The sequence below is a fragment of the Ailuropoda melanoleuca genome, chromosome 6 (assembly GCF_002007445.2).
Source record: "Ailuropoda melanoleuca isolate Jingjing chromosome 6, ASM200744v2, whole genome shotgun sequence".
Taxonomy (NCBI): domain Eukaryota; kingdom Metazoa; phylum Chordata; class Mammalia; order Carnivora; family Ursidae; genus Ailuropoda; species Ailuropoda melanoleuca.
In genome coordinates this window covers 7,677,237-7,704,339 of record NC_048223.1, presented here as the reverse complement: position 1 = coordinate 7,704,339, position 27,103 = coordinate 7,677,237, and the positions used below count along the sequence as shown (strand labels likewise).

At 36.8% G+C, this 27,103-nt stretch overlaps 1 protein-coding gene across 3 annotated transcripts in view; it reads left to right on the top strand.

The window, feature by feature from the left end:
- Window positions 1-2,258: 2,258 nt before the first annotated feature.
- RASA2 (RAS p21 protein activator 2) overlaps window positions 2,259-27,103 on the top strand; it is a 109,331-nt gene continuing 84,486 nt past the window's right edge. For all 3 annotated transcript variants that reach the window (XM_034661896.1, XM_034661895.1, XM_034661894.1), the window contains exons 1-3: window positions 2,259-2,302; window positions 15,693-15,810; window positions 21,647-21,750. In XM_034661896.1, the coding sequence (XP_034517787.1) occupies window positions 15,734-15,810; window positions 21,647-21,750 (181 nt within the window). In that variant the 5' untranslated portion in view covers window positions 2,259-2,302; window positions 15,693-15,733. The remainder of the gene's footprint in view (window positions 2,303-15,692; window positions 15,811-21,646; window positions 21,751-27,103) is intronic.

Genomic DNA, 27,103 nt, shown 5'->3' with positions numbered 1-27,103 from the left:
GGGCTCAATCTCACAACCCTGAGATTATGACCTGTGCTGAAATCAAGAGTCAGCCGCTTAACCAGCTGATCCACCCAGGAGCCCCTGTGTGTGACCATTTAAAGAGTACCAGTAGAAAGTGTGGTGTGATCACAGGGAGTTTTATTTGATTATTTTTTTAAAAAGATTTATTTATTTGTTTGATTAGATAATACCAAGTACCTGGTACAAAACTGAAAAGGTACAAAAGAGTATACATTTAAAAGTAAGTTTTCTTACTTTTGTTGCCCCTAGCTATTATTCCCTCTCCACTAGCAAGCATTACCAGTTTTTTGTCTGTGCTTATGGAGACTATTTAAGCATTTACAAACATAAGTGTAGGAGTATTAATCTCTCTTTCTCACCAACATACAAACTGTAGCAAAATATATACGTTGTTTGCCTTTTTTTTTTTTTTTTTTTTTTTTTTGCACTTAGCAGTAGTAGCTTGAAGATTTGTGGTATGTCCATAGGTATGGGGAGCTGCCTCTTTTTTTTTTTTTTTTTAACAGTTGCTTAATATTGCATCATCTGGATATACCACAGTTTATTTTAACCAGTCCCCTATTGATGGACATGTAGGTTGTTTCCACTTTTTCTATTACAAACAGTATTGCAATAAATAACCTTGTTGTTATGTCATTTTTGATATGAGTGCCTGTGTCTATAGGATAAATTCCTCGATGTTAAATTGATGAATTGGTATGTGCATTTTTATTTTGGAAAGACAGTGCCAAATTGCTTTCCACAGAAACTATAGCAATTTTTGTTCCCACTAGCAGTGAATGAATGCCTGTTTCTTTGCTCACATAGTGTGTATTTTAAAATGTCTTGATCTCTACTGGTCTGATGGAAAGGAACATTTGATTTGTAGTTTTAATTTGCACTTCTTCTGAATGAGTTTGAGGATCTCTTCATATTTTTAAGGGCCATTTTTATTTCCTTTTTTTTTTTAGTGAACTTGTTTTGTTTGTCCTCTTTTTCTATTGGATTATCAGTCTTACTGATTTGTGCGAATGCATTATGCAATAAGGAGGCTAGCTGTTTTTTTTAAAGGAAGGATGTTTAAAAATTTAGATGTTTTGGCTGATGCCTGCGTTTATTCTTGAGAAGTTGATTGTGAGATCCAATGAGGGCAGTCAATTTATTGGTTTCATCTGCTTATATAATTTCTGATACTAGAAGAGAGATGGAAAAAGAACTTGTTGAAGAAAGATAAGTATTTATAAACAGGAGTTAAGAGACAAATAGTAGATTGTGAGAGGATATTTACAGTAAATCCTATTAACAAAAAGAAAACACTTGCGTAATACTTATTCTTTGTCAGGTACTGTTTTAAAGCTCTTTAAGTATATTAAATTATTTATTTATTTATTTAAAAATATTTTGGGGCGCCTGGGTGGCTCAGTTGTTAAGTGTCTGCCTTCGGCTCAGAGTGTGATCCTGGTGTTCCGGGATCGAGCCCCACATCAGGCTCCTCTGCTGGGAGCCTGCTGCTTCCGCTCCCATTCCCCCTGCTTGTTTTCACTCTCTCGCTGCCTGTCTATCAAATAAATGAAATAAATCTTTTTTAAAAAATTATTTATTTATTTATTTATCTGAGAGAGAGAGAGAGCACAAGCCCGGGAGAGAGGCAGAGGGAGAGAGTGAGGGAGAAGCAGACTCCCCGCTGAGCATGAGCAGGGAGCCTGATATGGGGCTGGGATCATGTCCTGAGCCAAAGGAAGATGCTTAACCGACTGAGCCACCCAGGCGCCCTGGCACATTAAATAATTTAATCCTCATGGTAACTCTATAAAATTTATTATCCACATTTTACATGTGGGGAAACAGAGGCACAAGAGAGCTAAACTAAGTAACTTGACCAAGATCAAACAGCTAGTGATTGGTGGAGTTGTCATTCAAACTGGGCATATTGGCTCCAGGGTCCATCCTGATCTTGCTCCTAACCTATATGCTTGTACTGCCCCTGTATTTGTTAGTGTCCAGAATATATAAAAAGTTCGTACAGATTTTAAGAAGGATAAGGGCATTAGAAGAATAAAAGATATGAATAGACATTTCACAGAAAGAGATAAAAAAGGCCAGTAAACATAAGAAAATACTGGTAAGATTTAATAAAAACCAGGGGAATGCAAATTTTTAAAAGCTATGATTTTGTGAAAAAAGGAAAGCTTGTTAATTTCAGTATTTGGTGGGGGTTTAGGGAAATAGGTAACTTTCCTCACTGTTGCTATGAACTTAAATGGGTAAAACAGTGTTGGAGAGCATTTTGGCAAGATCTGTTAAAAATGTATATTCCCTATGCATTTCTACTACATATCTACCCTACAGAAACATTTGGACATTTGCAAAAGAGGCATATATAAAGGTGTTTAATGTTGCCTTGTTGGAGAAACAAACAATAGAGACAACTTAAGTGTGCATTGTAGGAAAATGGGTAAATAATATGTTAAATATTCCATAGCAGCTAAAAAGAATGAGGTGTGTCCAGAGTATGACAGGAAAGAACTTCAAGACGTATCATTTGAGTGAAAGGACCAAGTCGCTAGAATGGTATATGTTTTATCTTTTCTACGTGTTATATGGGAAAATGCACAGAAAGAGGTTTTTGAAAGGAGATAAAATGTTGGTTACCTCAGTAGTGGACAAAGTGAATTAGCCTTGCTTAAAATGGTTTAATTTTCTATAGAGTATTTACATATTAGCAATGTTATGAAAAATGACTTTGTATAAATGAATTTGGTACAATTTTAGTCCAAGCTCTCTTGCTCTACTGTTGAAGACTATCCTATCTGCAGAAATAAGGGTAGCCAGATGTTAGGCTTGGTAACTTTTTGAATGCCCCGGAAGTAAAGTCAAATTTTCTGTCAGGTTCTTTGGTAACCTTTTATTTTTAGAGAATTTCAGACAAAAATTTGTAGGAGCAATATAGTGAAATCCCATATACTTTGCCTGTTTTAAAAAGTTGACTTTTTAAAAAATTCAGTGTTTCAGAGGAATGAGGTAAAAAGAGTAATTTTTATCGTTTAAAATATTATAACACTTGTATGAGTGGTGAGGAACCTCTTAGTTTTGAATTTGGACAATTTTATATAAAATTTTCTTAGTGGATAGGGGAAAGTGAAAAAAAATTTTGAATATATTTGTTCTTTTCCATGTACTGTGTTAGTATACTTTGGAAATTATTTCATTTAATCCAAATTCATGAAAAAGATTGTATGTCAACAAAAAGGGTTTTTTGCTCAGAGTTTAAAAAGTCAGAGCCAGGTTTTCGGAAGGTCTGTAAGTTACCGAGGTCACTGTCCGTTTGTCTTCCTATTTGCCTGTCAGATGGTATATTCAAAAGAACTGATGTGTATATTTCTTTTATCAAGAAGTTGATAATTATCCCTAAATTGGTTATGGTCTAATATAATGGATATTCAATAAAAGTAGAATGTTGGGATGCTATAAAAATTTATCTTTAATACTGTTTAGAGGATTTACAAAAAATGTTACTCTTCTCTCTGCCTGTGTTCATGTGCTTTTGTCTGTGCTTGTAAATGGTTCTCCTAGAACACATAACATGCATATACTTGTGCATGCACATTTGTAGATACAATTTATTTATATCTGGGTGCTACTTTTTTTTTTTTTTAAGTACTAGATCATAATGAGTCCCATTTTGCATTTGGGCCACCAGGATGCATTATCAGAAATAGCTACCATGTCCCATTTGTGTGCTATCCATGTAGTCCTTAGTTTTGCCACCACCTGGCTTTTCATTTGCTTGCCATACTGGGTTCTGTTGGTCAGTTTAGGAGACTTGCTAAGCTTCATGTAGCTGTAGGGACCATTGGCCTATCCTAGGAGAGATTCCTACCATATGTGCTTCAAAGTTTGGTTTGCTACTTGAGAAAGGGGCTGTAGGGAGCTTAGGAATCAGCACACGTTCAAAAGTGAAACCTGAAGTGGGTAAGACAAACTACAGGAAGATCCTGCCCGCAACTTGGTGACGTATCTGTATAACCCGTGGACGCTTCTGGCAATACCTTGCAAAACTTGCCCTTTCATGTAGTTTCCTAACTTATTGTTCTGGACTAAACTTCAGTGAGAGGTGATTAATATGATAGCAATATAGATAACTATGGTAATTGTCATGCATATGACTTGTGTAAAGCAAGAGGCTCCTCATTATATTCTGTAGACTTTTCCACTGAGGAGTTGCATCTTACTAGGACATTTTTGAGGAGTTGCCCTGGAGTTTATGCTTTAACCTTGACTTTATGCTTTCTCAAGAATTGTACTTGCAGGGGCGCCTGGGTGGCTCAATCAGTTGAGCGTCCAATTCTTGATTTCAGCTCAGGTCATGATCTCAGGGTCATGGGATCCAGCCCTTCGTTGGGCTCCATGCTCAACAGGGAGTCTGCTCGGGATTCTCTCCCTCTGCTCCTTCACCGCACCTCTCTCTCTCTCTGTCTCTAAAATAAATAAAATAAACCTTAAAAAAAAAAGTTGTACTTGTATATTGTTGATGTTTGATAGGCACAAAGCAAGTTCTTTGTTCACTGCATCTAGGCTAACCCCTCTAAACTCTGCTGGATTCCTGGAGCCATTTGCCCACTCAAGTGCTTGGTTAGTTGTATTACCTTGCTTTTAGGCATGTTGATGATTACACAGTGCTTTATTTTTACGATGGAATAGGAGTTCATGTTACTGAAACTATTATTCCTGATTTCTTTAACCTTCCAGGTTCCATGTTAATATTATAGTGCCTGTTGTTAAGCAGAACCAGATTTCTGTTAGGGATTATGTAGTGTGTTGATTTTTTACAATTTGTCAGTTGAATGAGATTATAGAATCTCAGATTATATATTTTAAAGATAATTTATCATTTACTGGGAGTGAGAAAAATTGCTGACGATCTAGTTATCTGATCATCTTAAATTATGCATGAAAAGCCCTACCCTACTGAGTAGGAGATACTCCAGCAGTCACCATTGCTTATTGGTACCATTTCTCATCCTGTGCCTGAATAATATCACAAATGTATAACTTCCCAGTGGTGCTTTCAGGGTGACAGCTAAGGAGGGAAATAGCTTCATAACCTTTTTCTCCTCAGCAATTTTTAGGCACCTCCCCCACTTTTCGTTATCAAACACCTAATACTTTGAAGAGTGTGAATAGGAGACTCTTGGGAAGGTCAGGTGTGATTATGGCAGTTCTTCTCATGTTAGATTTCTTTATCCTATACAAAGTATTTATTAGATATATAGAAATCAAATGAATGCTAAATGGTAGTGTAGCATGTTGAAAGCATAGTTTTCTGCAACTTTTCTAGAAATCACCTAACCTTTCTGAGCCTTAGTTTCCTCTTCTATACGTTTGGAATTATGGTCTTTCTAATCTTTCAAAGGGGTTGTGAAAAGACTGGATGACTTAGTGTACTGCTGGCACGTGGTACTGTTAAGTATGGGCTGTAACATAAGCTGTAGTGATACTGGGTAAAGTCTATTTTCAGTTTTGTTGATGAACAGTTTATTTATGTGTACCTCTTATCTTGTCGTAGAAATAAAAATTGAACTTTATAAGAAAATTTGAAAGACCTTATATGTTAACATATAGGATTATCTTATTGTGCATAATTAAGTAGCATAACACATTTTAATTTTATACTAAACTTGTCAACAATGAAGCTGTATATATTTTTAAATGCATATTTGATTCATTCTTCTTCACTGTTTTTTTGTTGTTGTTGTGGATATAAATGATAAAGTTTGCATATTTTTTTCTTTTCCCCATCTAAAGTTCTAGTCCTCGGTTCAGCTTGCTGTTCCCGTTGTTAGAACATCATATCCTGGGTCACACAGGCCAAATTCTGTCTATTCTGTCTCTGTAGTAATTTCTTCCAGTTTTCTTTTTCCTCCCATTGCTCTTTCAGTACCTTAGTTTAGGTCCTGTAACTGTCAGAGTAACTTTCCTGAAGCATAGATCCAACCACACAGAAACTTTTAGTGACCCTCGTTGCCTAGCATGGCATTTCAGATTCTGTTGATTCCACCCTTTCTTTACAGTCTTATCTCTTCTTATTCCCCTTTCATCTCCCTTTATGCTTTAGCCAGTTTGTACTATTCACTGCCTCCTTGGAGGTGCTCCTCTTGTTCCCACCTTCAGAACTTGTGCCTTACTCCTGGAGTGTTATCCCTCTACCCCCAATTTCTATATTTGGGGAAAAAAAATCACTCAGAAGAAATTACTATGAAGGTTATAAAGTAATGTATATGAAGGCCCTTAAGAAACATCTGCTGTATTAATGTATATATTAATTTATTCAGTAAATGGTATCTACTATGATTCAGCTTTCCTCTCACCCCAAGTAATCTTTTTTTAGGATCATCTTGTTCAGGACCCTGGTTTGCAATTTCTTAGGGGTTTATCCCCCTGGGATCTGTTTCGGTTCTTAACTTTGTATCCTTTCAAATATACTTGGGCTTCAGGGTACCTTAGGATAATTTCAGAAAGGAATAGGTGTCTATTCCTCTCAGCACTGCTGTATTCAGAAAGACATTGAAAGTGAAAAGAAAAGACTAGGCTTTGGAATTTGATTTCTGTCAAATCACCTTACCAGCCAATGTAACTGTGTTTTGTTTGTTTGTTTGTTTTTTGTTTTTGTTTTAATTTATAAAGGGAAACAGTAATTCTTCTCAGGGTTGTTGTACACATTAAACAAGATATTTGAGAAAATATTTAGCACTGTCTTGACTACTTGATAAATATTTGTCATCTTCTCTTACTTCCAAGTATCGTCCTCCTGTGGGACACACACAGACACACATACAAACCTACAAGTATAAGTGCACACACCACCACCCCTAACATACACATAAGCACATATGTACAAACTCACATACATGTCTAGAAGCAGATACACCAGAATCTCTACCTCCTAGCCTGGTATTTGGAATTCTAGTCCTATGTAAAATTTGTATGGTAGAAACTGCATACTATCTAGTGACCTTTGCATAGAACCATTGATCTTGTACACAGAGAGTTGGCCATCTTTTTATTTTTGTTAATCTAAGTTATCTTATCAGTTTTGATTCCCAGTGGTGTTTATCTTCTTGGTTTAAATTGTTTGCTTTTTGCCAATGACTGAAAGCACTGTTTTCTCTAAAATATTTACTTGTCTCCCTCTTCCTTCAGGTATTCGTGCAGAAGTCACCTTCTCAGTGGGACCTTCTGGGCTGTGCCCCCCTTTGCCCCCCCATTTATGTGATGATTCATTCCTGCCTAACACTTAATTACTAACACATCATCTTTACTTATGTATTGTCTGTCCATTTGTGTTAGCTCAATGAGAACACAGTTTTGTCTGCTTTTCTCACTATTCTATCTCTAGCATCTTAGTGTAGTTAGTAAATATTTGAATGTGTGAATTTCAGGACTGGTTTGTTTTCAATATGATATCTCTGTGTTAACACTGTAAAGGTTCTATATTTCGTGGTTTTGATAGCTATATAGGAAACTTTTTTTTTAACCTTTGGTACAGTTGACATAGATCAACTTACATCAACTGGAAAAAAGATATATGCAATTTTATAATTTGTGATGTGATATTAGAACTTCCTTTTTGTCCATGCTAAAATTCTACACATATGCACACTCATACTTAACTTAGTAGATATATTTCATTGTCTATCATAAGCAGAGCATGGTGCTAAGAACTGGTGCCTTCCTTTGAGAAGTTTGTAATTCAGTGGTGAAATGTATAGCTGTCTCCTTTGCTAGCTCCTTCTCATCTCTACTAACTCAAAATGGTTAGAGAGTTTTAAGGCTGTCTTTAAATCTCTTTTTTTTAAATCCATATTTACTCTCCTTTTGATCTTGTATAGTCTTGTGGTTTTATAAATATTATGTACTTACTGTTGATGCTAAAATTTTCCCACAGCCAGGACTTCTTTGTCCTGTTGACATCTACACTTGGATGTATAATTGGCATCTCAGACTTAAGATGCCTAATACAAACTGTTGATCTCCCTCTCACAACAAGAGGCTCCTCCTTCTGGGAAATGGCATCTCTGTTCATCCCTCTGTTTAGGCTGAAACTCTAAGAAGTCTTCCTTAACCCCTTTTTCTATCATACCCACATCCGGAATATAAAAAATCCTATTGGCTCCATCTTCAAAAATATGCCCAGTTGACCACTTCTCTCCATGCCAGGATTGCTCCCTGGTCTAAGTTATCTGTAATCAAGGTCACTACAGTAGTCTTCTAGCTACTTTCCTGCTTCCACCCCTTCCCCTCTGCAGTGATTCTTCTAAAACAAAAGTTAGATCATGCCATTCTTCTGCTTAAAATCTTTCAGTAGCTTTCCATGTCACTCAGAAAAACCCAAGACTTTCCTATTTAACCTGCTTCTTTCCTCAGCCCTACCTCATCTCTTAAGGTTTCCTACCTCTTCCCACTTTGCTTATTGTTTTACAGCCATACTGGCCTCCTAGCTATCCCTTCAGTGTGCCAAACTGTCCTTTCTAGTACCTTTGCATGTTTTATTCTTTCTGCCTGTTCCTCTCTTTCCCCAGATAATCTATCTTCATGGCTCATTTCCTCATTGATGTCTTTCAGGTATCTGCTCAAATATCTTAATAGAAAGGCCTTCTTTGATTCCCTATATAAAATAACATTGCTCTCCTCCTTCTCTGTACCCTTTGGGTCTGGCATTCCCTAACTCTCTTATCCTACTTTGTTTTCTTCCAAGGCAATAAATACTACATACTTACTGAAGAGTTTATGATGTTTGTCTCCCCTGTCTAGATTGTACAACAGTTCCATGTGGGCAGAGACTTACTTCTATTCATTGTTATATCCCCTGCATTTAAAAAAGTGCCTGGCATGTTGTAGGCACTTAATTTTATTTGTTGAATGAAATGCAACAAGTGCAATACAATACGATCATTGCAGTTAAAGTACATGTAAGATGCAGTAGGGAATAGAGGAAAGAGTGACATGACTACCTAGGAGTTGAGGGAAGAATCTACAAACAAAGATGCCTTTAAGCAGAGCTTTTTGGAGAAAAAAACAGGTAAGAGCATTCCATAAAATGAAAATAGCATTGCCGGTGTACAAAGGCATGAGAGAACACAGTGTTCAAGGAGCCAAAAGTATAGTACTGTTGGAGCGTAACTTGTGGGGGTAAAGATTAAATAAGTAGATGAGGCCAAACATGTAGTAGACAATACCAGACCGTGAAGGGTCTTTTGATTTTATCCTGCAAGGTAGGTAGTGTGGAGACACTGAAGATGTTTGAGAAAGGGGGCACATATGTTTACATGTTAAAAGGTAAGTGGCAACAGTGTGAAGGATGGGGAGCAAAGCTAATTTCAGCAATTTATGTAACATGTATGTGATGTTGCAGGACACGTATGATGCAGAGAAACAATTACTTTGACGTGAATGAGCAAGAGGCTATTTCATTTTATGGTTGGACGAAACCACTAATGTGTAGTGTGAAAGTTCAGTTCTTGGCATATTTGCGGTATATCTGTAAGGGAGAAGAAATGCTCAGTGGAGGATTAGTTTATCAGCTATAATTTCAATAAGAAATGGTGTTGTTACAGTATAAAAGATGTTGTGCTTGAAAGCCAGCCTCCTTTCTTCATAGGGGAACAATTGTTTTGTCAATAAAATACCGCCTGATCTTGATTCATTGTTGAAGGAAATAGTGACAATTATAAATATAATCAGATCTGTACTATTTGCTGTAGGGCCAGTGCAGCTACCTTGTAGGACAAATATCTGTCTTTTCATATTGCGATACCCTGATATGCATAGAACTCTTAAAAATGAGGGATAAACTAAAAATATTTCCTTTTTTCATTCAGTTGCAAGTAAACCCATTTCCGTTATTTCAGTTGTCTTGCTCACGTATCATATTTTAGCAATATATTGAATGTTTTGAGTACTTTAATCTTATTACTTTAGGGTCAAGATCCAATATGTAAATTTAAGGGTGAGATGGAGGTATCCAAAATGGGCTACATGGTGTCAGTATTGAGAATTTGGCACTCCCAAATTCATCAGCGTAGTACTGTATTATTGAGCATATTTTTAAAAAGACATCCAAATACTGCAGTAGGAAATGATGAAATGTTTTCATATAACAATACAGAGAATTAAGATCCATTTGTCTCCATTTCCCAATTCGAAGCATTCGCTTTTTGAGTGTGCTGTGCTATTCAACTCATTATCTAATGGAACAATAAAGGTAGTTTTCGGTGAGGTATTGCTTTATAATTTCTGAGTCCATGTTTGATCCAGATAGTCACATGTAGCTGAAAGATTTACCAAACTCTGATGGTCAGTAATGTGAGATGCGATTTTCTAATTTGTTAGAAATAAAGGCTAAAAAACAAACCAGTCAGGATTAGGTTACAGAATCAACTCCAGCTAGTTTAAGCAGAAGGAGACTTAGTAAAAGATTTTAGGGGCGTCTACGTGGCTCAGTTGGTTAAGCATCCGGCTCTTGATCTCAGGTTTGTGAGTTCAAGCCCCGTGTTGGGCTCCACACTGAGCGTGGAGCCTACTTTAAAAAAAAATTTGGGGGGGGAGGCGCCTGGGTGGCGCAGTCGTTAAGCATCTGCCTTTGGCTCAGGGCGTGATCCTGGTGTTATGGGATCGAGCCCCACATCAGGCTCCTCCGCTGTGAGCCTGCTTCTTCCTCTCCCACTCCCCCTGCTTGTGTTCCCTCTCTCACTGGCTGTCTCTATCTCTTCAAAAAAATAAAAATCTTTAAAAAAAATTTTTTTTAAGTGGTTTATAGAATTGTTAGAAATTCTGACTGAAGAAACATAGTTTGAACTCTCATGGATGAAATTCTAATGCCACATTGCAGCTGAGCTACCAAGGGAGTTACTACCTCCTTTAGAATCAGAAAGGTACCTGCAGAATTGGGAAGCTGTAACTTACTTTTAACTGTTTGTCTGAGAACCTTGCCACCTCTGCTGTGATCCGGAACCTGCCACTATTAGCAAGCAGCCATCTTCATCAGTAAGCTGTTGTCGCCACTCCTGGCTCTAGAGCCAGGCCACACCTGCCACAACCTGTATGATAGAATGGGTGCCTTGTGCCCTTCTTGACATCCATGAAACCTGTGACTGGATAGAAGGACTTCAGAAAACACTACTGCACAAAACTTGTGTATCTCTGTGACAGTGCTTAATAGTAGCAGCAGCCTCAATACAGCCTCCCTTCTCTTCTCTCCAAATTTCTAGTGAATGCATCTGATTGGTGGAATTTAAATCATATCCACAACCCTAACAAGAAAGACTGGGGAATGTAGTTTTTAGCTTTCTAGTCTCTGCAGTACAGAAAGTCATATACCAAAGGATGTTGAAATGGATGATGACCACTGATCTACCATATCTACCACAGATATAGATCCTGATTCTCCTTAAGGCTAGCCATTATCAAATAGTCTATATAGATAAATTGAGAAAGATAACAAATAATCCTATCAAATAATGTTGAGAAACTTTTAAGCATTTGTTTTTCAGTATATTTTTATTGTTTATAATGATGTTAAAAAATATGTAAAATTTGTGCTCCACCTATGTGATCAATATAGTGGTCTCTGGATGCCAAAAGTTTCTTTAAGTGTTAATAGGTAGATGAAAAGTCTGAACGAGGGAATAACAAAACCGTCAGAATGGGTTATCTAAACTGAGGAAAGTGGTGTTATCAAATGCTGAAGCGTGATCGAGTAAGTTGGGATCTGCAGTCATTTGATTTGGTGGTACTTAATGTTGTTAGCGTTCTAGGGATGCCTGGGTGGCTCAGTTAAGCCTTCAACTCTTGGTTTTTGCTCAGGTCATGACCTTGGGGTGGTAGGATCCAGCCCCACCTCAGGCTCCATGCTCAGGGCAGAGTCTGCTTGAGATTCTCTCTCCCTTTGCCCCTCCCCCTGCTTGCATGTGCGTGTGCTCTCTCTTCCAAATAAATAAAATACTAAAAAAAAAGTATTATTAGTGTTCTTGAAGGTTCTAGTAAAGAAATAGATTCAGAGGCCAAATTGCAGTTTCAGGCTGTGAGTAGGAAGTTTTGAAAGGATTGGAGCAGAGGTTATAGAATAAGTTTTCAAGGAGCAGTAGTTATATTTCTTTCCTTCCTCCCTTCCTCCCTTCCTTCCTTCCTTCCTTCCTTCCTATAATTAGAACATAGGTGAGGCCCTATGCAAATAACACACACGAGACAAGTACAGCCTTTCAAAGTTCCTCACTTTTGTCTCTGTGTAGCTTGATGTGAAGTGTGTACTGTTAAGATAATCTCTTTCTGCTTAGAGATATAATGGGTGCAACATTTTTTATTAGCTCGCTAACCATTCATTATTTCACTTTCAGTTATTTTTGTATAGAATGGCAGTTAATTATTTTGATTTATGTTTTTTATAAAGTGCCAGTTAATTACTGTAGTTTAACGTGTTGGTAGCTGACTTAATCAGCATGTTTGTATGATTAGTGAACTGGGCATTGATTGGATGAATTCACCTTCAGTGTAGTTTATTTAAACATAGCTTTAGTGACAGATATTCTGTGAGTACAGATTATGGTAACTGCTTTTATAGGAAATAATGTTTGTTGAGTGTGCTACGTATATTACATAGACCTTAACGTTCTTATTTACTCTAAGTAAATATATGATAATGGCAAGTTCATTGGATTCTGCGCACAAAATAATCCCTGTTACATCCCCCCTTAAAATGGTGGGTGGTTGAATAGGTATACATTTATGCAATGTGGTTTTCTCACATTGCACTTATGTGATGGAAATGGGAACCTGTTCAAGGGCAGTGATTTAGTGTCCCAGATTCCCTCATTAGATATAGAGCATATTTATTATGATTTAATTCTTAATTTGTTTACATTCTAGGCCCTTTATGGTGACCTAGTTGGGTTTGGGGTTAAAAAACAAAACAAAACACTGTGGATTATATAAAGAGAGGAGACATCAAAGAAGAAGAAAAGACTTAAAGGAGAAGAAGGTTGAGAGTAATGAAAACAGAATTGGTAGACAGTGTTGTGGAATGAGAGTGAGGGAATTGGGTAGGGAGAGCTCAGAAGATGGATGAGATTTGAATAAGAGAAGGGACATCTAGTCTTTAGGAAGAGGAAAATGGAGGGACACAAATTCAAATATATATTAGTTTTTCCTGTTTGGAAACTGGCTTATTTGTAACGGCCAACCCATATTAGTCAATTTTTGAATCATTTGAAAGATTCCTGATTCTGACTTGAGTTGAACATAGTATGTTTATTCTGTTTAAGTGATAACTTGATTTTTTTTAAATCTCTCAATGGCAAACTTAATGAGTATCTTGTGCTCTTCCACTGACTTTCTCATTGAAATAAAAAAATGGTTTATTGAGTTTTTCATAGGTGCTGCTTAAGTTTCTGATAAGCTTTGTTAAAATACATTGGTTTAAATGGCCTTTAGTTTTAAAGTTGATAAGCAGACAGAGACTCGACTTTATCTAGCCCAAATTGTTCTCAGGAAAGCTATGTTTTGGTGATTTCTCTGAAGCCATTTAGCCATTTATTATTATTGGTAAAACAGGAATGTTAGTTTCATTCTTAGGGCAGTGCTATTTCCCTTATGCCAACTGCCTTCCTTTCCTAATTGAATACACATTTCTGTATGCTTTTGGCCCATGGGCATCTCACAGGAACTTCAAAGCTAGACTTACTAGCTTCTTTAATATTCATTTAAGAAATATTTCTTGGGGCGCCTGGGTGGCACAGCGGTTAAGCGTCTGCCTTTGGCTCAGGGCATGGTCCCGGCGTTCTGGGATCGAGCCCCACATCAGGCTCCTGCTATGAGCCTGCTTCTTCCTCTCCCACTCCTCCTGCTTCCTGCTTCTGTTCCCTCTCTCGCTGGCTGTCTCTATCTCTGTCAAGTAAATAAATAAAATCTTTAAAAAAAAAAAAAGAAAAATATTTCTCAAGTGTCCACTGTATGACAGTCATGATTTTAGATTTTGGTGATTAACAAGTTCTCGGGCCTCAAGAATGAGATGCAGGAGATAAATACGTAAAAATTACTCGTTTCAGATGGTTATAAATGCTCTCAAGAAAACAGAGAAATAGACTGTGGTAGCAGGCTTATCTACTTCAGACAGAATAGTCAGAGAAGGTTTCTCTGAGGAAGTGACATTTAAACTGAGACCTGAATGATAAGTAGAGCCAGCCGTGTGAAGTTGTAGGGTTAGAGCATTCTAGGCAGAGGCCCTAAGCTTGAATGAACTTGGCATAGTTGATGAATGGAAAAAGGGTGAACACTGAGAAGAGTGGGAAGAGGTCAGAGAAGAGAGGACAGTGGGGCAATGTAGACCATGAAAATGAGAATTTAGAAATGGGATTGTGTTCTCAGTGAAATGGAATGGTTTTGGAGCAGGGGAGAGACTGCCCTGAAGAATATGATCACACTGTTTGGTGGAGAGTGGGTTTTAGGAGGATACCAGTGAAGGCAAGAAGTAGTTGGGTTTGGGATATATTTTGGAGGTTTGCTGGATTTAGTGATGGACTGGATGTGGGGGAGGTTTTGGGAGGATGAGAAAAAGAGGAAAATGGCGGTAGACTGCATGTTTTAGGGGAGGAAATCAGATGGTTTGTCTAGGACTTGTTAAATTTGAGATGCCTACTGGATATCCAAGGAGGCAGTTGGATATTCATGTCTAGCGTTGAGGAGAAGAATCAGGTCTGGAAATGCAGACCTAAGACGCATCAGCATTAACACCATACTGAAGAAGTTTGCACAGGGAAAGAAGAGAAGATGGTCCAGAACTGAGCCCTGAAGCATTGCAACATTTAGAGGTGAGGAGGGAAAGAAATAGGCAGAGGGCCAGGGATATAGGAGGAAAGCCAGAAATAGTGTATTGTGGGAGCCAAGAAAAGGGCATTTTAAAGGAGGCATGTTAGTATTCACTTCTACTAAATAGTGCCACCAGATCAAGTATGATGAGGACAGAGAAATGGCCATTGGATTTGGCAGTATGGAAAGCATTGTCATCCCTCACTAGAACAGTTGACATTGTCATCATATAGTTAGCAGCTGACTGGGGAAAGGGTTGAAGAACTGATGAAAGGTGAGAAATTAGAGACAATGTGACTAGAAGTGATTGCTTTTGAGAAGATTTGCTATGAAAGGGAGTCTAGAAATGGAATGATACCACCATAGAGGAGGTGGAGTCAAGGGAGAGTTTTTTTCTTTCTGTGTTTTTTGGGAAATAAAATAAATAAAATTGGGAAATATTAAAAGCTTGTTTATGTGCTGATGGGAATGATCCACTAGTGAGGAAAGTTAATGATGATGCAGGAAAGGGATTGATTGTGGAGTCAAGTCCTTGAGGTAGCTGGTGATTGGGCTGGAGAGCACAAGTGGGGGGATTGCCCTTTCTAGAAGCAGGGAAACTGATGTAATATGACCTGACATTCCCCTCTACACACAGCTCTTCTCTTAAGTCTCACTGGACCAAGTTGATCACCTTCTTTCTGTAATCACTAGGGTTTTTTGTTTTTTGGGGGTTTTTTTTGTGTGTGTGCTATATCTTGCATGTTCTTTGGATTGAATTCATCCCGTATAAGGTTTAGCATGAAGCAGCTGATGGTATTTAACACCAGTTTCAATTTTTGTACCAACAGGTGAAGCGAAAAATTTATTGCCGTATCTTGGACCCAACAAAATGAGAGATTGTTTCTGCACCATAAATTTGGACCAGGAAGAAGTTTATCGTACCCAAGTTGTTGAAAAGTCTTTAAGGTTTGTAAAAAATTGGTAAACTATCTTTCATATGATATGTATTGATTGATAAAATTTTATACATTTTCCAGACTGTAATCGTTAAAAAGACTTTCTTTATCTGAAACTTTTCTTTTACATTCTGGATTTGTTTTTAGAATTACAGAATCTCGGTGTTTGAAGGATCCTTAATGTTCACTGAGCTGGACTAATCACCTGTCTTACACTTGGTTCCTTCTGACAATTGTTGACAGTGGTCATCTGACATTTGCTTAATAATGTTCATTCCAGTGACCAAAGAGTTTATTGCCCCTAAGCAGCCTGTTTGGTCTTAGAACTATTCTGACTCTTAGAAAGTTCTTACATTTAGTCAGTTGATGCCTATCAAAAGGAGAACCCACTATATGCCAAGAGCTTGCTGGGTGCTATTTATTCATTCATCCGCGACAGCAAGATAGATGCAGTGCTTGCTTTCATGTGGCTTTTCATTGCCTCAAAATATATTTTCCTTTTAATTATGCTAATTCTATCCCTTGGATTTCTGGAGAACACCTCAATCCATATTTGACATGACATCTTTCAAGTTTTTGAAAACAACTATCCTATACCTCAGTTTATTCTCTAGGCTAAATTTTGCCTATTCATTTGAACTTTTCTCAGAGTACATCATTGTTTTATTTCTCTTGAGAATGAATTACTTCTTAAAATTATACAAGTCAATGAACTAAGTAGGGCATTATAAGGGAATGAATTCTTGGGTAAATTTCTCATCTTTTGAAAGTGTAATAGCACTTTCAGAGTATCCTAGTACATTGTAATTCATAACATTGGAGTGTGCCACCTCTGCCCTGCAATAGTGTTTGTGGACATAATCCTGGCACTGAGTTGTGCTGGCAGGATGCGGTCTTGGTCAGAGATAAGAGTCAAAACAAGGGTGTGGGGAGTTGTTGGAATGAACGTATGGTGGGTGAAGTACTGAGTGTCATGACTCCTGTAAATTGCATTTTGAGAATTTATTTTTCGAAGCTCTTTTTTTCATAATCTTTTTTTCATTACACTTCCCCCCTCCTTTTTTTTTTTTTTTTTTTTTTGCCTCTGGAGCTTTTCTCTTTGTGTCTTTATTGTCAGTGTTTGTAATTTTGAATGTCTGCGGTGTTCTTCATAGGAAAGGCATTGTATAAAGCTGAAAATACTTTAGTAGTCCCCCGTAATTTGAAGTAATACACTTCACATCTTTAGTCAAAAATCATGTGTCCCTGTTTTTTAGAATTCTCTTCTTATTTATATGTTATACATGGTGAAACTGGGTCACCAAAAGAGCGAGTAATTTGTGCATGTAATATAGAAAGTTAGGAGCAAAACGGAGATTGGAACCTGAAAGTGTCTTAATCTTAATTTGTTACTTAATGTACACTGATTCCATATTGCACAAAAATCAGTGATATACAATGCTAGTAATTGTCCATACATTGAATACTTGTGGTAGTTTCTAATGTGTAGCTTTGTAAATTAGTAACTAAAATTAGCTTCCTTTTTCTTTTTTAAACCCTTGCCTTTCTAGATACTTGCGTTGGGAAAACATGATGAAACCAATGATTTTTATCCATCTTAAATTATTTTTCTAGATACGTAGCAACTTGGAAGATATTTTAAGACTAGCAGTGGTTACTTTAGGTTATTTCAATAGTTAGACTAGGTGGTTCTTGGACTCTTGGCACGCCCTAGCACTTTTCCTTGCGGAATAAGGTGAAAGAGTCTGTAATATAAACCCTTGCTAACCTTGCTTTCATGTCAGTGTTTTCTTCCCTTATTGTGATAAGCTATCAAGTCAAGAATCAGTAAATACCATTTAGATCTTTATGGGTTCTGGATATTACAGTTTTTATAGGTAGTTTGGATATAGAGTTTTCGTAACGGGTAAGGAAGAGTGACATATGGAATCTGTAGCTCCTAAATTTTTACCTCAGATCCTTTTAAAAAGCAAGTGGTATATAAACAAACTGAAAAACAGCAATACTGATTGTGCCCAGTGCTTTTCTTCCCCATGCCAGGAATTTCCTTAGGAGTCATATGCATGATCATATGTCAGTGATACAAATAAATGTTGTTTTTAAAATTATGTAAGTCTCGTCATTGCTCCTTACCAGCCTATTGAAAAGTTTTCTTCAGATGGATTGGTTAGTTAATTAAATAAAGAAGTGGGCGCCCAGATGTGGGGATTTGGTTGTTGATATTGTGGTGATATAGTGATACAGATGACTTAGTGAATAATTCTCTGGTGTTCTTAGTTGGTTTTAGAATGTGTTTTAAAAATAATATTTGAGATACAGATGACTTAGTGAATAATTCTCTGGTGTTCTTAGTTGGTTTTAGAATGTGTTTTAAAAATAATATTTGAGAGGTGCCTGGGTGGCTCAGTTGGTTAAGTGTCTGCCTTTGGCTCCGGTCATGATCCCAGGACGTCATGATCCCAGGGTCCTGGGATCGAGCCCGCATCGGGCTCCTTACCAGTAGGAGGCCTGCTTCTCCCTCTCTCTCTGCTTGTGTGCTCTCTCCTCTCTCTCTGTCAAATAAATAAATAAATAAATAAAATGTTTTAATAAATAAATAAAAATAATATTTGAGGGACACCTGAGTTGCAGTCGCTTAGGTGTCAGACTCTTGGTTTTGGCTTAGGTTGTGATCTCGGTTGTGACATCAAGCCCAGTGGCTGGTGTTGTGCTTAGCATGGAGTCTGCTTAAGACCGTATCTCCCTCTCCCTCTTCCCCCACCCTCAAAGAAATGTCTTAAAAAAAATAAATAAATGCAGGTAATATTTGTGTACATGTGATACATAAAGGAAATTCTCCATTTTATAATTGTTTATAAAATGATTCAAAGGAGAAAATACTTAAACATGTCACGTCTTTGCCTAATAGTTGTTTTTGTGTCAGTTTTTATGTTGAGATTAATTAGAGGATTCTAGTTATTTTGATAGACCCAACTTTTTTTTTTTTAAGATTTTATTTATTAGAGAGAGTGCATGTGGGGAGAGAGCAGGGGCTGATCGTGGAGCCTGGAGCCCCATGCTACGCTCCATCCCCTGACCTTAGATCATGACCTGAGCCAAAACTAAGAGTCGTGGGATGCTTAACCCACTGAGCCGCCCTGGTGCCCCATTGATAGACCAACTTTTAAAAGTTTATTTTGATTACATTTGAAGAAAAAATACATTGACAAAAGTTGACCAGGCATCATAAACAACTAAAAAGCTGAGTCAGCTGTTTTCTGGACAAGATTAGAAATAAGTTTTCTAAGAGTATATTTCTTTGCATTTCAGCTTCTTTTTAAGTCATGACATCCTAAAGAGATTGCATTTTATGGTGACATTTTCGAAGTATCGTTTAGTTCTTTAAACATTCTCAGGAAAGAGGTGCTCTTGACAAAAGATATTTACTAGCATTTTAGAGATTCATGTCTTCGTAGAATCTAAACATCAAAATAACATTCTTAAACATCTAAAATTAGTTGTTTCATAGGAAAAAAATCTTAGCAGCTTGGGGATAGGCAAAGATTTCTTACTTAGGATGCAGAAATCACTAGTCATAAAAGAGGAAAATTGATAAACTGGATTTCAACAAAATTAGAGCCTTTTACTCTTCAACAGACACTGTCAAGAAAATGAAATGGCAAGCCACAGCTGGGAGAAAATATTCTGACAAAGGACTTGCATCTAGAATTTATTTAAAAACAAAAACAAAACCAATAAGAAGAAAGATAGCCCAGGGGCTCCTGGGTGGCGCAGTCGTTAAGCGTCTGCCTTTGGCTCAGGGTGTGATCCCAGTGTTCTGGGATCGAGCCCCACATCAGGCTCTTCCGCTGGGAGCCTGCTTCTTCCTCTCCCACTCCCCCGCTTGTGTTCTCTCTCTCGCTGGCTGGCTCTCTCTGTCAAATAAATAAATAAAATCTTAAAAAAAAAAAAGAAGAAGAAAGCCCGTTTAAAAAAATTGAAAAAAACCAAACAGGTATTTCCCAAAAGAATATATTTACAAATGGCCAGCAAGCACATGAAAAGATATTCATCATCATCAGTCATCAAGGAAATGCAGTTTAAAATCGTTTCTGTCACTAAAGATTCTTGAACATAATATGTCATGATCGAAATCAGATCACTGGTTCCTGTGACAATATGGAGAAGGTGATTGCACAAGGGAACGGTCTGGGGAGAGAGAAATGTTCTGGATCTTGATTGGGGTAGAGATTACATAGATGTAAAAATTTATCATATCACATTCAGTAGAATAGCTAGTTTTAAAGACTTTCAGTAGCAAAAGTTGACAATGATATGGAATAACTGGAGCTCTCCTGCATTGCTGATAAAAGTGTAAATGGTACACATTTGTTTGGTGCACAAATGTTGGAAAACAGTTTGACAGTTTCTTATAAATTAAAAATTCATCTACCTTTTAACTTAGCAATTCTACTCTTTTAGTTAACTATCCAAAAGAATTGAAAACATATGTCCAGAAAAAGCTTTGTATAAAAATGTTCATAGCAGCTTTATTTTTAATAGCCCAAACTGGAAACAACTCACATGACCACTAGGAGAATAGATTGTGGAATATTCATGAATGGAATATTATGCAGCAGTTAAAACAAATGAACTACTTATATACGCAACAAAATGGAAAAATCTCATAGTTGTTAAGCTGAGTGAAGAAGCTAGGCACAAGAGTACATACTACTTAATTCCGTATATGTGAAATTCTTTGACAGATCTGTGTAGTAGAAATCAGATCGCTGGTTGCCTGTGGCAGGCATGGTTGGGGTAGCTACAGAGGAGTATAAGGGAACTTTATGGGGAGATAGAAATGTTACTATATTTTGATTGGGATGGAAGCAACACAGGTTTATAAATTTATCAAGTCATTAACCTCTGTACTTCTTTTTTTTTTTTTTTAAGATTTTATGTATTTATTTATTTATTTGACAGAGATAGAGGCAGCCAGCAAGAGAGGGAACACAAGCAGGGGGAGTGGGAGAGGAAGAAGCAGGCTCATAGCGGAGGAGCCTGATGTGGGGCTCGATCCCATAACACCAGGATCACGCCCTGAGACGAAGGCAGACGCTCAACCACTGTGCCACCCAGGCGCCCCTGTACTTCATTTTTTTTTAAGATTTATTTATTTTAGAGAGAGAGCACACGCGTGCTCAAGCAAGGGGAGAGGCAAAGGGGGAGAGGGAGAGAGAGAATCTTGAGCAGGCTCCACATCCAGCTCGTGAGCCCGATGCAGAGCTGACCTCATGACTCAGAGATCATGACCTGAGCAGAAACCAAGAGTCGGATGCTCAACTGACTGAGCCACCCACGTGCCCCAGTCTTTAAATTAGATTTTATTACATGTAATTTATACCTTAATAAAGTTAGTCTTTTAAAAAACCCATTCTAAAAAAAAACCTGTTTTAATTTCTTAAAAATATTTTTAAATAATGCTTTACATAACATTACCCATTTGTGTTATGTATTATTGTGATTGATATACCTATACATATTTCTGAGATGATGATGATGATGTGAATGACACTGTCCTGAATTCTCATTTGTGTCCACTTTAGGTGAACATGACCCCAGGCAATAACTGGGTCTTCTGTCCTTAGGACTCCTGAAAAGCTGTTAAGATCTTAACCTGGCAATTGAGGTCCTCTCAGAGTTCAGCTTGGTTTGTACAGGATTTAGCTGAAACTTAGCATGGAGAATGATTTTGGAGCTTTTGAAACTTTTCCTTATGGTGTTTTAGTCTGTAATTAATTTTATTGAAAATACTATATGAGGATACTCAGATTTAAATTTAATGAGCTTTCCTCTTTTCTCTCTAGCCCATTTTTCAGTGAAGAATTTTACTTTGAGATTCCAAGAACTTTCCAGTATTTGTCTTTCTATGTTTATGATAAGAATGTTTTACAAAGAGATCTTCGTATAGGTATGTACTATTCATAATTATCTTTAATCACAGCATTGGTGTTTATATTCATTCTTTGACTAAGTATAAAGTGTTGAAAACAACAGAATAATACATGATCAACATTTCTAATCCTTTTCTCTAGTCTTCAAGTTCATTTGTGAATCTTATTTTTAATTTGTACGCTCAGTTTTGGTAACACTTTGGAAGTGTCTTGACTGATCTCCCCCAATCATGGTGTCATATGTTTCCAAAGTACCTGATGGGGCATTTTCCATAGTATTCATTACACTGGTTCATCAGTTTGTTGTTTAATATCTAGACTCTCTAGTTGAATATGATATTTATGAAGGTAGAGATTATCACTCACAGAGTGCCTTACATTTAGTAAATGTTTGGTAAGTATTTGCTGAATGGTTCAAAGAATGTTTTTATACAGAGATCACAGTATTTGATCCCCCAAAGAACATTTGTTTTTCAAGTTTTTCTAATAGAAGTAATAATTTGCTTTAATCTAGACATGTTTTTCTCTCTGGCTGTGTTGGTGACCATTAACTCTGTTTCTTAAGTAATTGTCTAAACCTGGGGTGTGATCTGTGGGCATGGAGTAGAACAAAGCTAAATGGACACATATGTGTCACATTCATGGTCTTTGCTCCAATGTCTGTATTTTAATAACAGGTAGAGGTCTATAATTTACATATATTATCCTCTCATTTTTTAGTATCTCACTTTTGAATTTCATCGTCTGTCTCTCTTTTCTGACATGAAATATCCTCTAGTCTTCCACAGTTTAAATGATTAAGCTTTATTTGACTTTGTCCTCTTAACTACCACCTAATTTGTTTCCACTTTTGTTCCTGACCTCCTTAACAAATGGTTTGTATCTTTCTTCTGCTTACTGCTTCTTTCTTTTTAAATCTTTGTAATCTTGTTTCTACATTTTTCTAACAAACCTTTTTTGAAGTTTGTCAGAATCATTTTAGAGGAAATCAAATAACCTTTAAAAACAGTATGTATTTGGGGCGCCTGGGTGGCGCAGCAGTTAAGCGTCTGCCTTTGGCTCAGGGCGTGATCCCGGCGTCATGGGATTGAGCCCCACATCAGGCTCCTCCGCTGTGAGCCTGCTTCTTCCTCTCCCACTCCCCCTGCTTGTGTTCCCTCTCTCGCTGGCTGTCTCTATCTCTGTCGAATAAATAAATAAAATCTTTAAAAAAAAACCAGTATGTATTTTTTTAATTATAAAACTATTACGTTCTTACTGACTGGTCGTGACTGCACAGGAATAACCACAGTTAATAATTTGTGTATTTCTTCCCATTCTTTATTCTATGCATTTGTATTATTACATTGCACTATTCAGTTTTTTCCCTTTTTTTCATCTAATGATCCTTTTTCCTTGTCATGAAATATTTTTCAAAAATATTTGCTAAATAATATCCTTTGTAAAGAAATGTATTATTTTAGTTACTTCTTTGTTGGTGAACAATTGTGTTTTCAAATTTTTGGTGTTGCTGTGAACATCCTTCTTGCATACACTTTTGCATGTCTCTTTTTCTTAGAATAAATTCCTAGGAGTGAAAACACTGAGTTAAAAGGTATGAATAGTTTTTAAATTTCTTCTCTATTTTTCACCTTGGCCCCCAGAAATACTTTACTAATTTAAATTCCCCCAAGCATAACATGGACATAATCATTTCACCATACCCTGGTTATTCTTGGATATTAGCATTGAAAAAATTTTTTCTCAATTTGATAGGTGGAAAATAATATTTTTTAACTTGTATCTTTCTGATTATCAGTGAATTTGAGGAATTTTTCATGTTGATTGTTCTTTTACATTTTTCTTCTGTGAACTAGTTTTTCATTGTTATACCCATTTTTCATTTGGATGGATTTCGTTATTCTTATGCATACTTATATGTTAAATGTGTTAACTTTTGTCAGCTGTATACATAAATATTTTTTCCTTGTCACAAAAGGCATTTTTGGTAGTGTTGAATCCTTGCCTGCCTCTCTGTCATACTTCACTCTTTTGATTGCTTATTCAACTTGTTGAAAGCGAAGGAAAATACAATTTAATGACTTTGTATTTTCCTGGTTGTCTTTCTTCTGACTTCTTTATTTATACGCAGACTCTTCTCTTTCTAGAAAACCCTCAATTATGAATCACCTCTGAGGCCCCATCCTCAATTGAATTAAACAGCCATTTACAAACACTTCTGTGTGGCATATAAAGGATGGGAATACTAAAATGAATAAGACTCAAGTTGTTCCCAGGCTATCAAAAAGGCACACTTACACTCTAATTCTAATTTGTTACAATTGGATCTGTGTTAGAGGTCTGAACAGAATACTTGGGAGCACAGAGAACAGGTAATCTTGTTTGATGGAGGATTAACAGACTACTTAGCAAAAGGAAGAAATTTCCAGGTAATAGGGATTAGCAGAATTAGAGGAGAAAAAATAGATCATGTTTGTGGTGTATCTGCTGGAATATATAAATTACTTAGGAAGAGGGTGGTAGAGTGAAGCAGGGAATAATAAATTGAGGCCAGTTTGTGATGGACCCTAAAGGCTGTGCTATGGATTTTGGACTTTATCCTAAGACAGTAGAGCTGAGCCTTTTAAGAATGAGAAACCTTTTAAAAATTATATGTAACTGTATATACATGAATACTTTTGTGGTTTAACAACTTTCTATGGCATACGGTGGTAACTTCCAAAGTCCAAACTCAGTGTCTATAGATTAGATATGTAAAATGTATATATATGTAATTATATATAACTGTATATATTCTTTTAAAGTATATATACACACACTTTACATATGTAATCTATGGTTTAGAGAGATTAGAGCCAGGGAGGCTACCATCAAATGAGATACAAAGGGAAATAGCGGGGATGCAAATGAGGGAACTACTTCACTGGAGGAGCTGCAGGTAGGATTTAGGGACTGTAAGTGTATAAAGGGGTGTGAGAAAGGAAAGAGTTAAAAATAGTCTTGTTTCAAAGACTGTCATTAACTGAGATAAAGAACACAGCAGGACCAAAAAGTTTTGAGTGGGGGATGGGAAGAGGAGAGGATGACTTTGATTTCAAACAAGTTAAACTTGTATTACCTGGGGAACATCTTAGTGGATATGTTGGTTGACTTTCGGAAATACAGATCTGAGGCTTAGAGAGAAGAGCCAGAGAGGTGAATTTGAGAGTCATTAGCATTAAGTGGTACTTGAAACCTCTGCTGGAATGAATGAAATTGCCCTGGGAGCAGATAAGGAAAATGCCAGGAAAATGAGGCTTCAGTGAAGATTGATAAAGTTTATCAGGAAGGTAGGAAGAGAGGAGAGATTCATATCTCAGAAGGCCAGGAGATCTTTTAATGTCAACAACTAGAGCGAGGTAGAGCAGGATAAGGATTGGATAAAGGCTCTTGGTGATTATGAGTGACCCTGGAGAGTGTGTCTTTCTGATTATCATGTCTTCTTAAGAAAATGTTTTGTCATTTTCATTGTTTACACATATTGTTATAATCATCATACAGTGTTTGTTGAAAAGGCCTTCCATTGAGGTTTATTGTTAGATTTCCAAAAGTTCCCCTATGCTTTGCCTTTTGTTTTTAAAGTATAAGTCCGTTGTACTTTAAGCAGAAAGATTTTAAGTAAGGGGCAGAGGCAGAGGGAAAAGCAGATTCTCTGCTGACTTGAGCTGAAGGCAGATGCTTAACTGACAGCCACCCAGGGGCCCCTAAGTAAAAATCAGTTTTTTGTGGAGTGGTATCAGAAAACCATAATTTGGTGTGAAAAACTTTTGTTTGCAAACAAGTTTATTTTTATTAAGAGAAAATTTCTACATTTAGTAGCAGTTTTTTTTTCCCTTTACACATAGGAAACTCAAACTCAATTTGTACGTACCCTTTAAAGTTGAAAATGGTTTTCATTTATGAATTTTTGTTTTTGTAGTTAAACATTTTTGTCATTAACTCATAGAGTTGGGTTGTTGCTTTTTTAAAAAAATTTGAGCTATTGAAAATCAGGTTCAGGCAATTTATTTTGTAACTGTTAGTTGCCAAGTTGTAGATTAAACAGTGCCATAGCATTTTCTGGAAATGAAATTTGAACTAGAGAGAACCATCTTTCAAACTTATGAAGCTCTGAGAAAGTGTACTGGTCAGATATAGTTTTAATAGCTTGTTTTTTATTTTTAATTGTATAAGTAATATATGAATTTTTTTTCTTTTTGTAAGAAAATTTTAAATTGCGGTATTACAGATAATCCTAATTAATTTTGACTACTGACTCCCTCCCTTTCCTAGAAGTAATAACTGTTATCAATATGAGGCATAATATTTTGTATTAGGCATCTTCATATGCTAGGTAGTTAGTGCAAAAACTCGATTATGGATCAGTGAAAAACTTGAGACCTAGGAACTATGCAATAAAAAGATCGAAGGTGCAAAAGTAAGGTTTTAAAAGGCTTTTACTATATATTGTCCTAAAGTATAGTGTCTTCTCCTAAAAGGAAAGAACAAGAGAAGAGAAAAACTTTATGTGGAAACGTATTTCCATTTCCAGTGAGAATCATAATATGAAAATTAAAACATATATTTTATCTTCTTATGGTATTTTCTAGGTTTTTTAGTTTGAGAGAGAGACATGCTCTCTCAAACAACTAAACTGTGGTTATCTTAGTAGACTTTGGCTACTTTTTTTCTTTTCCCTCAGTTCATAACAGTATAAGAGAATTTCACTGGGATATTAGAGACCTGAATTCCATTCATGACTCTGTCATTTACCAGCTGTGTGACCTTAAACACATCACTTTACCTTCTTAGGCCCGGTTTATCTATAAAATAAGGCTGGGTTTAAGATTGCTAAGGTCTTTCCCAACTCTTTGATTTGTAATTTCTGCTGACATTTAGCTCTGAAGTCAAACCTACTGTTTAACAGTTGCCTAAGACTATACTTCCATATCTGTTTGCATAGGGTCTGTATCAGTTATCTATTGCTACTTAACGAACCATTCCAGTACTCGGTGGCTTAATACATCAACCATATATTTGGCCATGATCAGTTTGGGCTGAGCTGTCAGTTTGGGCTGAGCTCAGCTGGGTGGTGGTTCTGCTGGTCTCACCTGGAGTCACTGATGTGTACTTATCTGGGAGATTGACTGGATTGAATGGCTTCATTCCTCTGTCTGATGGCTGTTGCTGGCTATTATCTGGGTCTTCCTTTCCACATGGTATTGGGGTTTTAAGTGGCTAAGCCCTACTGCACAGGTTTTATTAAAATTCTACTTGCATCACATTTGCTGATGTTCCATTTTGCAAAAGCAAGTGACTCATGGTCAAACCCAGAGTCTGTGGTAGAGGGGA